General features: G+C 38.6%; 1 protein-coding gene across 6 annotated transcripts in view; it reads left to right on the forward strand.

Moving 5' to 3' along the window:
- Window positions 1-1734: 1734 nt before the first annotated feature.
- The window catches only part of GOSR1 (golgi SNAP receptor complex member 1), a 69858-nt gene continuing 58243 nt past the window's right edge, over window positions 1735-13349 (forward strand). For 2 of the 6 annotated variants that reach the window (XM_072747911.1, XM_026016115.2), the window contains exons 1-4: window positions 2203-2304; window positions 5059-5179; window positions 9830-9917; window positions 10285-10392. In XM_072747911.1, coding sequence (XP_072604012.1) covers window positions 2274-2304; window positions 5059-5179; window positions 9830-9917; window positions 10285-10392 — 348 coding nt within the window. In that variant the 5' untranslated portion in view covers window positions 2203-2273. Of the gene's footprint in view, window positions 2305-5058; window positions 5180-9829; window positions 9918-10284; window positions 10393-13349 lie in introns of all 6 variants that reach the window. The other 4 variants (XM_026016114.2, XM_026016113.2, XM_072747910.1 and 1 more) reach the window with 4 other exon arrangements.

Genomic DNA, 13349 nt, shown 5'->3' on the forward strand with positions numbered 1-13349 from the left:
TGTCAGAGGACGCCTGCTTAAACAGAAGATTTAAATAAGATCCAGGGTCTTATAATACCTTAAAATATCCAGGATTACAACTTAAAAATAACTCATTATACCAAGAACCCAGAAAATTTAAACTTGAAGGAAAAAAAGATAATTAACAGGTGCCAATATCAAGATGACAAGATGTTGGAATTATCTGACAAGGACCTGATAAAAATATTTTAATGAGCAATTACAAATAAACTTAAATGATAAGAAAGACTCTTAGGAAAGAAATAGAAGATATGAGGAACCAAATGGAAATTTTAGATCTGGGGGCACCAGGGTGGCTCAGTGGTTGAGTGTCTGCCTTTGCTCAAGTCATGATCCTGGGATCCTGGGATCCTGGGATGGAGTTCCACATCCGGCTCTGTGCAGGGAGCCTGCTTCTCCCTCTCCCTATGTCTCTGCCTCTCTCTCTCTTTCTCATGAATAAATAAAATCTTTAACAAAAAAATAAATTTTATATCTGAAAAATACAATAATTGAAATTAAACATCTCAGTGAATGGCCTCAATAGCAGAATGGATGGGAGAGAGGAAAGATATGCCCATCAGTGAAACTGAAGACAAAAAAAGAAATTACCGGGGATCCCTGGGTGGCTCAGTGGTTTAGCGCCACCTTCCGCCCAGGGCGTGATCCTGGAAACCTGGGATCGAGTCCTGCATTGGGCTCCCTGCATAGAGCTGGCTTCTCCCTCTGCCTGTGTCTCTGCCTCTCTCTCACTCTGTGTCTGTCATAAATAAATAAAATCTGCCTCTGCTTCTCTCTCTGTCTCTCACGAATAAATAAATTTTAAAAATATTTTTTAAAAAATAGAAATTACCCAATCTGAACAACAGAAAACAGACTGAAAAAAAAAAATTAGTAGAGCCTCAGGGATATGTACGACTCTAACAAAAGATCTAGCATTCATGTCATCAGAATCCCAGAGGGAGAGGAAAAAGAGTAAGGGACAGAAAAAGTTTTAGAAGAAACAACGGCTGAAAATTCCCCAAATTTGGCAAATGTGGCAAATGACATAAACCTAAGATTCAAGAAGCTGAGCAAATCCCAAACCGGATAAAACCAAAGAAATCCACATTAAGACACATCTTAATCAACTTTCTGAAAAGTAAAGAAAAAATCTGGAAAGCAGTACTTAGCTATAGTAGAAAAACAATTCAAAAAACAGCCAATTTCTCATCAGAACCGTGGAGGCCAGGAGGAATTGGGCACGTTTTTCAAGTGCTAAAGGGAAAGAAAAAAAAAAAAAAAAAACTGTGAACCTCAGATTCTACATCTGGCAACAATATCTTTCAGGAATTAAGGGGAAATCAAGACATTACCAGATGAAGGAAAACGAGTCGAATTTGTCTCCAGCTGACCTACTCTTTAGAAACGGCTAAAGGAAGTTCTTGAAACAGAAGGGCAATGATACAAGAAGGAATCCTGGAACATCGGGAGGGAAGAAAGAAAAATGTTAAGAGTAAAGTATGGATAAATGCAGTCCACTTTCCTTCTGCTTTTGAATTCTGTAAGTCATGTTTGGCAGTTGAAGCAAAAATTGTAACGTTATGTGGTGTGGTTCTCAATGAATGTAGAGGAAATCTTAAAGAGTCGTAAGTGGGAGTGGGTAAAGGGACAGGTGTGATTTAAACACCTCTATGGGACGTAACTTTTCTACATTTCACTAGAACCGGTAAAATGCGGACACAGGCCAACTGCGATGATTTGTGTGTCTTTCAGGGCGGCTTTGGACGGCTGATTCCGACAGGTTGAGGGGGCCGGATGAGGTGCACGGACGCAGGCGGCCAGGTAGGCCGCACACCTGCCCGAGCCCGAGGGATGCTGGAGCACCCGCGGAGGAGGCCGGATGAAAGGGCTCGTCTTGGGAAGAAAGGAGCCTGCGGCGCCGAGAAGGGAAAGCGGTTGGCTGAACACTGACGATGACTTTCTTGTCCGCCACGCTGGCTCCTGCTGAGAGAGGGGGTAAGCTGACCTGAGGGCGATGATGCGGGTTTGGGGCGCCGGAGAGGACAGGAGCAGCACCGGGACAGACACTCAGGTAGTGTCTGGGATTAAACCTGGTTTCCAGCCCCATTGCTGAAGAGCTGTAAAAGGATTAGTTGACCGCCGGGGGGCGGTGTCCGTGGAAACTGACGTATCCCGTCGGCCCTGGCGCCGGGGCGGAAGAAGGTGCGGAAGTGATTCTCTGGCTCGCCTCGTCTCTACTCTCCTATCCCGACTGACGTTGGACAACAAAGATGGCTGCAGGAACCAGCAATTACTGGGAAGGTGAGGGCGAGGCTTCCGTGTGGGTCTCACCAAGAGGTAGAAGGGCTGGGTAAGGACGGGTCTTGGGGGAGGCGGCAGAGGAAAGAGCCCGGCCTCCGGAGCGGCCGAGCTGACGGGTGAGGCTTCTCTAGTGGGAGCCCCTGGCCTGGGGGCTGAAGAGCCCGAACGGTCTGGGGCAGGGGGGCTGAGCCGAGAGGCAGCGAGACTTGGGACAGAGGTGGGCGGAAGGAGCTGGGCGGGGAAGGAAGGTCCTGAGTCCCTGGGGGAGAGCTGAGTTGAGGGGCCAGGCGAACTTGGACGAAGGGGCTTGGGGGACGAACTCTGAGAGGAGACGAGTTTTGAGCGAGAATATCCCGACCCCAGGAGGCTGGAAGAGTCAGCGTTTTAAGAGTTGGGGTGACTGTTGGACAGCGGAGTAGGATAAGGGGAAGAAGGAACTTGTCAGTCCGGTCCATCGAGGGAAGTTATATGAACGAAGTGTCTCCTCCTCGGTCCCTTTGGCAGGACTTCGGGCTGGGACTTCGAGGATTGGGTTTGGAGACTTCCAGTCGCGGTTTGGAGACTGGGGAAATAATTACCCTCTGCCGTGGAGATGGGTTTTATTAAAAAGCGAAAGTTGAGAGAACCAGTGTGAATTGCGATGATTGCATTTGCTATATACCTCTTTAGCACCCCCCCCCCCCCAAAAAAAACCTGTCTTGTGATTTGACAAGTACGTTTATTGAATTAATGAAAATATGTTCCGGTAGAGTGGGCTGTTATAAAATTCCCTCCTGGACCATGATGACGACCGAGGGTCAGACAAGGCTCATCTGTTTCTTTCCATTGTCTCTCTGCTCTATTACAATGGGAGCTACTCTCCGAAGCCTCTTAGAAACCACGAGTAACAGTACTGTCACGAGCAGCCAGTTAGTTGGTCTAAGAGCTTAGTTCTAAGTTCGTCCGTATTTGCCTTATTACACTTTCAGAATGCTTTGTTTTGTTTTGTTTTGGTTTTTGGATGTTTTCTACTAGGGAGGACAGTTCTGGTTGCAGAGAAGCATGATTATAGTTTAAAACATGTATTTAAATGCCCATTTGAAATGTGTGTGCTAGATAGAAAACATTTTTAAGTTCTGTAGAACCGGCTATTGGTATCCTTAATATTAGTCGTTAGGCTATAGTTTTTTGAAGCGCCATGTTGTGATAATTACAACAGCTTGTTGTTGACATCCTACTCTGTGCGAAGGGCTTTAAGCACATGGTTACTAATGCATAGAAAAACCCTGAAGGTAGGGTCCTAGGATGGAGCCCTGCTCCAGCTGCTAGCTCAGCAGGAGTCTGCTTGAGGATTTCGGTCCCCCCCCCCCCCCTTCCCTTGCTCATGCTCACTGTCTCTCTCTCAAATAAATAAATCCCTGGGTGGCTCAGTGGTTTGGTGCCTCCCTTCGGCCCAGAGCGTGATCTTGGAGTCCCCCGATCGAGTCCCACATCCGGCTCCCTGCATGGAGCCTGCTTCTCCCTCCGCCTGTGTCTCTGCCCTCTCTCTCTCTCTCTCTGTCTGTCTGTCTGTCTGTCTCTCATGAATAAATTCTTTAAAAATAAATAAATAAATCTTAACAACAAAACAAAAAGGAAGGTTCATTGGTTCAGTAGATTTTCAATAAATCTCAGAGCCAAGTTCTCAAAATCTCAGGATGTTAGGATGAGATAAGATGCGGAGACTTGGTCTCTGGCAAAATATGCTCCACTGTGTTCTACTGCTTCCTACTCTGGTTGCTGATAAATATATTGAAGTAATGTTTTGTAATCCTTATTCCTGAAAGATGAGATCCTTATAATATTTCTTTATATATTTCAGCCCTTGTATTTTGAGGCCCACTTTACCATGAATGAAAGTATTCACATCTAGGGATCCCTGGGTGGCGCAGCGGTTTGGCGCCTGCCTTTGGCCCAGGGCATGATCCTGGAGACTCGGGATCAAATCCCACGTTGGGCTCCCGGTGCATGGAGCCTGCTTCTCCCTCTGCCTATGTCTCTGCCTCCTGACTGGACTTCTGTCCCTCAACCACTAAGCCAAATTACTATAATGTTTCTTTTTGCTTCTGTTCTTTTAAAACTTAGGCCCTTATTTTTGTCATACTTTTATTTGACCTTGTTAGTCACATAGTTTATTATTCATTTTAGCCTCTGTGAATTTCCTTCAGTAAACTTACTGAAAGGCCAATTTTTAATCCTTTGTTAATAATTATTGTTTCTTTAAGCATCAGTTAATAACTCATTCTACTAAGAAATTCATAAGCTTTGGAATGTAAAGAGACAGGAAAACCTCAGTCGAAAACAGTGATGGGTTCTCTTTTATGAAGTTAATTGATAAATTGATGTAATGCTGATCATAAACCATACTCAGGTTCTTTTATGATTTGTGTTGTCTTCTGTTTTCCCCCCAAATTACAAAATTTTAGTCATTGTTACAGAAACCATTTCAGGGATGTTAGAACAACAGTTGTTGCCTAGCTATCATTGGAATACAGGGGAAATTTCCACCTCTCACTGTCTCTCCATTTCATGACCCATCTGAAGTTTAAATAAGAGACAGTGTGCTTTTCTGGGGAAGTCTTTGGCTTTCTCCTTTTAACACTTTTCTTAATGGGGAATCTAGATCAATATATGATTATTTTCATAGTTTGTTTTCTTCAGAATAGTTTTGTGATTTTTATGTCTGGGTGATGGACTCTTCGTGTTTAATTATTTGCTTTTAAAATTTTGTCAAAGATCTCAGAAAACAAGCTCGACAGCTGGAAAATGAACTTGACCTGAAACTAGTTTCCTTCAGTAAACTATGTACAAGTTACAGTCACAGCGGTGCCCGAGATGGAAGACGCGACAGGTATAGGTACTACCAGATTCTGTCTCTTATGCCTTAAGCCATAGAATGTTTTTAAAATCATTAAAAAATAAGCTAAAATATGTAACTCTGCAACTCAGTCTATTGGTGAATTTTTGGTATTTTATGTGTTTTTGTTATTTATATGTTAGTAATTTATAAAAATTTTTCTTAATTCTTGAGACTAGCATTTATTTGGGATCCTTAGGTGAAGGTTGTGATGGTGTCAGGAGGAAAATGCTAAGGCTTAAGAATGAGTCTGTATCAGAGGTAAGTTTCTAGTTTAGCAGTGTAAGGGAATGTGGTTGATTTCCCACATTGTATTTCTTATAACTTCTGGTTGTTAAATGGATCTAAGAAACTATTCAAATGTAAAGTATACATACTGCTATTCTGGTGTTTTATAATGAATCTAATGCAGTGTGTATCCTCACTATTAATCATTGAAGTTGTTTTTAATTTTGGTTCTTTTTTGAGAAACCAGAACAGTATTGTATTGAACATAGGAAAAATGTATCCTTATCTTTGAATCTTATGCTCACTTTAGGCCATCCACTTGTTTAAAAAAATATTAGGAAATATTTAAGATACTTAGAAAGATATGAAGAATAATGAATCCTCATGTGCCTGTTTTCCTCTTTAAGAAATAATCATTATCAGTTCAGTTGAAGCCCCTAATTTCCCATTTTCTGCCTCCCTATAATCTTATGTTTTTACTACATATGTTTGTGTTCCTAACAATTTGTAGTATCTTACTACAATAGTTACTTTGCAACTTGGTTTTTGTTTAACATTATCTTTGTGATTAAGCTTTGGGTACATTTAACTGTGGTATATTCATTTGCTACATACAGCATCATATTGTGATTGTGTTGTGTATTATAATTTGCAGATGGGCATTGTTTCTAATTTTTGCTAATTTAATAGCTGACACAGTGTTCATCACGTGTCAGATACTGTTGTAAGAGCTGTATATGAAGGCTGATAGGAACATTTTTACCTATAAAAATGGCACATATCTATCAGTGGAATTGCTGGTAGCAGAGTTGTTATCCTTTATTTCATATACTTTTTTGAGGATTGGCTGTGGGTGGGATTTTTTTTCAGCCAATCATTATAAAACAATAAAAATTGAGCATGGATTTGAACCCAGGTCTTTCTGTCTCCAGAGCCTGTGCTCTAAAACTTTTTCTTTTTCAAGGTTTGTTTTATTTATTTATTTATTTATTTATTTATTTATTTATTTATTTATTTATCTGAGAGAGAGAGAGAGAGAGAGAGAAGGAAGCACAAGTAAGGAGGAGAGGCAGAAGAGGAGGATGAAGCAGACTTCTCACTGGGCAGGGACCCCAATGTGATACTCATGACCGGAGAAGAAGGCAGACACTTAACTGATTGAGCCACCTAGGCACCCCACTCTAAACCTTTTTATGAACATTCCAACAAAAAGATTCATTTCAACATCATAGCCAAAGTATTGCTTCTTTTAAATAAGGGCAAATTATTAAAGAATTAACGATAGCAGGGCGAACATACTGACTATAGGACCTAAAAGTAAGCTGTTGCCATGTCATATAGCTTTGTTTGCATGATGTTATTTTGGATTTGCCTTTACTTAGCAGGTAAAGAAAATGACAAAGGTTCTTTTGTATGTTAAACTTATTTTATCACTGAAAAGTATTTTTCCTGTATTTAAGTGTCCTGCTTGATTATGCCAGTGAGTATACAATTTTAAAACTCTGAATTGTCAAGAGACACAATTACATGATGCTTTTTCTATATTTTCTGTGCTTCATGAATATAATACTTCTACAACAAATTGGGACTGACTTTGTAGATTTCCTACAGCCCAACTCTCCCTTCAGTAAGAAACCTAAGACCATGAGGATCAAAGATTCAATGTATATTCTAAAGTGTTGTTATTGCCTAGATTGAAAACATGTCATATTGAATAAACTCGGTGATGACTGGAATTTTTCATCTAGGAGAAATTTTTTTTTTTTTTTACTTTTTTTTACTTTTTGTGTTTTGAGAACTTTATGGCCTATGGATCATCACATTAACTATAAAGTGAATTCACTTTAACTGAATTGTAGTATTGTGGAGAGGTTTTTGACCATTTCCCTGGACTCATAGACTCTGAGAATGGTGAAAATGGAGATTGTCTCTTCATTTATTCAAGTATTTAATGAGTATCTACCATGTGCCCGACAGTGTTCTAGGTGCTTGCCATACATCTGTGAACAAGCAGTTTCCCTCTTCAGGGAGCTCACGTTTGTTGGCCCATTGTTCTTTTTCATATATCTGGGGAGGATCCCTATTAGTAGTATTTAGAGCGTTTTTGCCTGGGCACATTCTAAGAAGTAACCATAGAACATTGGGTTAGCTCTAACATATAATAAAGAACTAGGAGGGATCCCTGGGTGGCTGAGCGGTTTGGCACCTACCTTCGGCCCAGGGCGTGATCCTGGAGTCCTGGGATTGAGTCCAGCATCGGGCTCCCTGCATGGAGCCTGCTTCTCCCCTGCCTGTGTCTCTGCCTCTCTCTCTCTCTCTCTCTCTCTCTCTCTCTCTCTGTCTTTCATGAATAAATAAAATCTTAAAAAAAAGAACTAGGTATTTGGATGTATTTTAAGACAAGTAAATTAGAAATAAAAATTTCATACCTAATTAAGCATTTTAAGTAAAAATCCTTTTCATTAGTTACTTTTTGATTACTTTGTTGCCCATTACTATTGCTGTGGAATTGTATGTGGAGGGGGAAATAGTAGCCAAAGTTGTTTTTTTTTTAATGTTAAACTGATGATTTAATCTATTTTTTTTTTTAATCTATTTTCATTTACCACACCCAAGCACTGTCATAGGGCAGGACAAAGTCTTCACTAAGATTGAAGAGCTTTGTCATTGCCTGGGTACTTATCTGTGTTCAGTAGAACTGAGATCTCAGTTGAGCTGCTCACATGATAATGCATACCATTTGGGGACCAAATGAAGGTTAGTCGATTTTCAGAAGAGGCAAAATAAATTTTCTGGACATCTGGTTTTATTTATTTATTTTTAATTTTTAAAGATTTTACCCATTTATTCATGAGAGAGAGAGAGAGAGAGGCAGGGACACAGGCAGAGGGAGAAGCAGGCTCCATGCAGGTAGCCTGACATGGGACTCTATCCTGGCTCTCTAGGATCAAGCCCTGGGCTGAAGGTGGTGTGAAACTGCTGAGCCACCTGGCCTGTCAAGGACATCTGGTTTTAGAATTTGAATCTTTTGGGATGCCCGGGTGGCTTAGGAGATTGAGCATCAATCTTTGGCTCAGGGCGTGATCCCTGGGTCCCAGGATCGAGTTCCACATCGTGCTCCCTGCAAGGAGCCTGCTTCTCTCTCTCTCTCTCTCTCTCTCCAATGAATAAATAAATAAAATCTTAAAAAAAAAAAAAAAAAGAATTTGAATCTGTCAAACATAAGTTTCATTTGTAAAAAGTTAGATTTTTGACTGACTATTCAGATTAGAAAACAGTTCACATTTTTGTAAAAATAACCAAAAAAACCCCTACTGTATTGCATAATATAAGTAGAAATGTAGAAAGTTGGTACTGAAACTTCCCTGCTGGACATGGCTATCTATTTTAGCCTTAAAGCCAGTTCCTGATTACTTAATAACTAGTAATCCAGTCTGTGAATCCTATAAATCTCAATTTTATTTCTTTTTGGCAAGAGTCAAGGAAAGAAAAGAGAACTTAATTTGAATAACCATTATTGCTTAGGAGTAAAAATTTGAAAGACTGTTCTTCACAGATCTCATGACTGTTTTTTTTTTTTTTTTAGATCTCATAACATAATTCATAATACCCTTTATACTTTCTTTTTTATGTAGTACTACTTAGTTCTCCAGTTTTGTTACACATAATTTGTTTTTTTTAGATTCAGCATTTAATTGGGCACTGCCACAGCTTAAGTTACTCTACATTACTAAGGTTAGATACATTAAAGCTCAGAAAAACCTTATGTACAATTACACTTTATATTGGAGGTGCCTTGGTGGCTTGGCTCAGTCAGTTAAGCATCCAGCTCTTGATTTCGGCTCAGGTCATGATCTAACAGTCATAAGATCAAGCCCTGTGTCAGGTTCCATACAGGACTTGGAACCTTCTTAAGATTCTCTCTCTCCCTCTGCCCCTCACCATTCACCCATCCACCACCATATGTGCATGTACACTCTCAAAAAAAAAAAAAAAAAACCACCTATTTTATACTGAATTTAATAATTAGAATGTGTGTGATTTTTCTAGAAAAGCTAGTTTCTTTCTTTTTTTTTTTTAAAGATTTATTTATTTATTTATTTATTTATTTATTTATTTATTTATTTATTTATTTATGATAGACAGAAAAAGAGAGGCAGAGACACAGGAGGAAGGAGAAGCAGGCTCCATGCCGGGAGCCCAATGTGTGACTTGATCCCAGGACTCCAGGATTGCGCCCTGGGCCAAAGGCAGGCGCTAAACCGCTGAGCCACCCAGGGATCCCCGAAAAGCTAGTTTCTTAAACAGAATGTCTCTGAGGTTCCACTTGCCCTCTTTAAGAATAATTACCTTATTATTTTAAGTATGTTTTAAAGGTTTAGGTTTAAGTAATGGATTCTCTTTACTGGAACTTCTCTTTAGTTCTGACACAACACCTCTTTTAAATGGATCAAGCCAAGACAGAATGTTTGAAACGATGGCAATTGAGATTGAACAGCTTTTGGCAAGGGTAAGTACTTTCTGTTAATTGGCTGTTTTACTAGTCAGCTGTGTTAATCACTTGTTAGATATGGTACTCGATTATATTAATGCAGACATGTTTATTGAAATCACCCTTTCATCCAAGATATGTGCCTGCCGAGGCCCCTTGAATTTTTATTATAGTCATTCTCAAGTCTTACGGGTGTTATTTTAGCCTTTATGGATTCTTAGGGGGGAAATACTGAATCCTTGCCTGTCATTTTGCTTTCAGGGTGTTTTTTTGTTTGCTTTGTTGTTAGCCAGAAGAGCATACAGGCAAATAATTTACTTTTATCTCTTTATAGTGCTTTTAAAAATATTTTTACTGGTTTTCTTTTCCTTCCTCTTCTTTTTAGCTTACAGGGGTAAATGATAAAATGGCAGAATATACCAACAGTGCGGGTGTCCCATCTTTGAATGCAGCACTGATGCATACGTTACAGAGACATAGAGATATATTACAGGTAATATATTGGGCTTTAGACTTTTAAGTTATTGTAGTGGGTTTTTTTAAATCCCTGAATAGAATGTGTATACATGTATTTTAGAGACTAAAGGGAAGAGTCTTCTGAGACAATAAATATTATGCTATAGAAATTTGTCTTGTTTTATTTTTTTTCCCCCTTTGTTATAATAAAATTCTGAAAATACCCGATAGCTCTTGCTTTTGCCTGGTAAAAATGAATAACATTCATCACTAGGTACATATACTTCTACTGTGGGAGACCTTGCTAGCTAGCAATAACAGTGGAAGAGCTAATGGCATGCATAGGCCACAATATGGTGGTTTAGAGTATACTTTCATCAGGCTTTGAAGATAATGTAGAAAGAAGGTAATTTACTATATTTAGTATATTTAAGAAAATATTAAATGTATACCAATAAAAACTCTTAAAAATTTATATATACAGATATATTAAAAATGTATGAATAGGAAGGTAAATGTTTTTAATATTAAAAAAATTAAGCGATCATTTCTAATTTTAAAAACTGTTGTAAAAATAAGAATAGGAAGACACTTCATTTACCTAAGGTAAAATGTGTATATCATATTAAAACGAGCATGATGCTTAATGATAAAGCTCTGAAAGCATTCTCTTTAAAGAAACAAGATAAAGATATCCCCAGTCACCACAGGTATTTAATATTGTTTTGGAAGCTCTTGGTGGTGCAATTAGAGATATAAATAAACAAGATCTAAATAGTGACAAGGAAAAGGCAAAACGTATTATGTAGCAGTGAAAAGATTATCTAATACAACTAAGAAAAACAACTTAAAAAAATTAGAAAGAAATTAAGATGGTAGATTACAAAATTAATATAGTAAAGCAAGAAGTATTCCTATATATAACCAATAACCTGTTAGAAAATATAATGGAAGAAACTAAAATCCTTGTATATAAATTTAATAAGAATGAATAGGACTTGCATGTATAAAACTTTACTGAGATTGGGCCCCCGGGTGGCTCCAGTGAGTTAAGTATATATACCTTTGTCTCAGGTCATAATCCTAGAGTCCTGAGATTGAGCCCCACTTTGGGCTTCCTGCTCAACGGAGAGCCTGCTTCTCCTTCTCTCTCCACTGCTTCCCCTGCTTGTACACACGCTCTTTCTGTCAAATAAATAAAATCTTAAAAAACAAAAAACAAAAAAAACTTAGTAAAATGAAAGTAGATTAAGTAAAGGAAAGAATTACTCTGCCTTTGGATAGGAGGATTTCTCTCTAAATCAGCCTATAAGTTGAGTCCCTCCAAATGGAAAAAGAGGTTTTTGTTTCTTTTTTCATTTTCTTTTCTTTTTTTTTTTTAATTGCCAAAATGACAACAAAGTTCATTTGGAATCACAAACATACAAGTGCAACCAAGGGGGAAAAAAAATGTGTTGGGCAGCCTGGGTGGCTCAGCGATTTAGCACTGCCTTCAACCCAGGGCATGATCTGGAGACCCGGAATCGAGTCCTGAATCAGGCTCCCTGCATGGAGCCTGCTTTTCCCTCTTCCTGGGTCTCTGCCTCTCTCTTTCTCTCTGTGTCTCTCATGAATAAATAAAATCTAAAAAAACAAAACAAAACAAACGTGAAAATGAAGGTAAGTAGTAAAGAGTGCCTAATTCTCCCAGATATTAAAACCTGTTAAGAAGTTAGAAGAATTAAGACAGTTTGATTCTGGGCAGCCCCGGTGGCACAGTGGTTTGGCGCTGCCTGGCAGCCCAGGGTGTGATCTTGGAGACCCAAGATCGAGTCCCATGTCGGGCTCCCTGCGTGAAGCCTGCTTCTTCCTCTGCCTGTGTCTCTGCCTCTCTCTCTCTCTCTGTGTGTGTCTCTATGAATAAATAAATAAATAAAATCTTTAAAGAAAAAAAAAAGTTTGATTCTGGAGAAAAAAAAATACCAATAAAACAGAGCAGACATAGAAATTAAGTTTCTGATAAAAGTGGTATTTTAAATGAGTAGGAACAAGAGGTATCGTAAATTAAATAGACCTGTAGCCGTCAGCAGATTGTGTGGGGAGAGGGGACAAACTTGAATTTCTGTCTCAGTCCTCACATCCAGAATAAATTCTAAATGGATCAAAGACTTACATGTAGAAAAACTATAGGAGTTTAGAATGGGTGAAATTAAACATTGTAGAAATTATACATATTTTTAAACAATACCTAATAACAGAACCTATAATGAATGTCTAATTTGCTTAATGTACAGAAATAATAGAAATTTAAAAAGTAACCCAATAGGAAAATGAGCAAAGGATACAAACTGGCTGTTGACAGAAAGTGTCCAAAACTGTAAAAAGATGTTCAGCCACATGCTGAAAAGAAGATATGCGAATCAAAATGAGAAAAGATTTTTCACCTGTCAGAATAGTTAGCAAATATTGAAGAATAGCTAGCAAATATTGAGGCATCCAGTAGCGTATTACAAGAATATAGAAAAGTGAGCCCTCATTCACTGTTGCTGGGAACATGAATTGGTGGTCTATCTCTCTATTGGTGGGTTAGTACTATCAATTTTAATGTAAGATTCTTTAATCCACTTCTCTTCACACTTTAAAAAGAGGAGTTAAGGGCAGCCCCGGTGGCACAGTGGTTTAGTGCCGCCTGCAGCCCAGGTGTGATCCTGGAGACCCTGGATCAAGTCCCACATCAGGCTCTCTGTATGATGCCTGCTTCTCCTTCTGCCTGTGTCTCTGCCTCTCTCTCTCTGTCTCTATGAATAAATAAATAAATAATCTTTAAAAAAAAATACATGCAGCCATGTTAAAAAATAAAAATTAAAAAAATGTTTAAAAAAATAAAAAAATAAAAATAAAGAGAGGAGTTAAGTATGTATATAGAATATTTTTCAAATGGCATTTTTTAAGACGAAAGTAACTAAAATGTTTACTAATAGGGTATTTACTAAATTATGATAGTCATAAGATAGA

The sequence above is a fragment of the Vulpes vulpes genome, chromosome 2 (genome assembly GCF_048418805.1).
Source record: "Vulpes vulpes isolate BD-2025 chromosome 2, VulVul3, whole genome shotgun sequence".
NCBI classification, from domain to species: Eukaryota; Metazoa; Chordata; class Mammalia; order Carnivora; family Canidae; genus Vulpes; species Vulpes vulpes.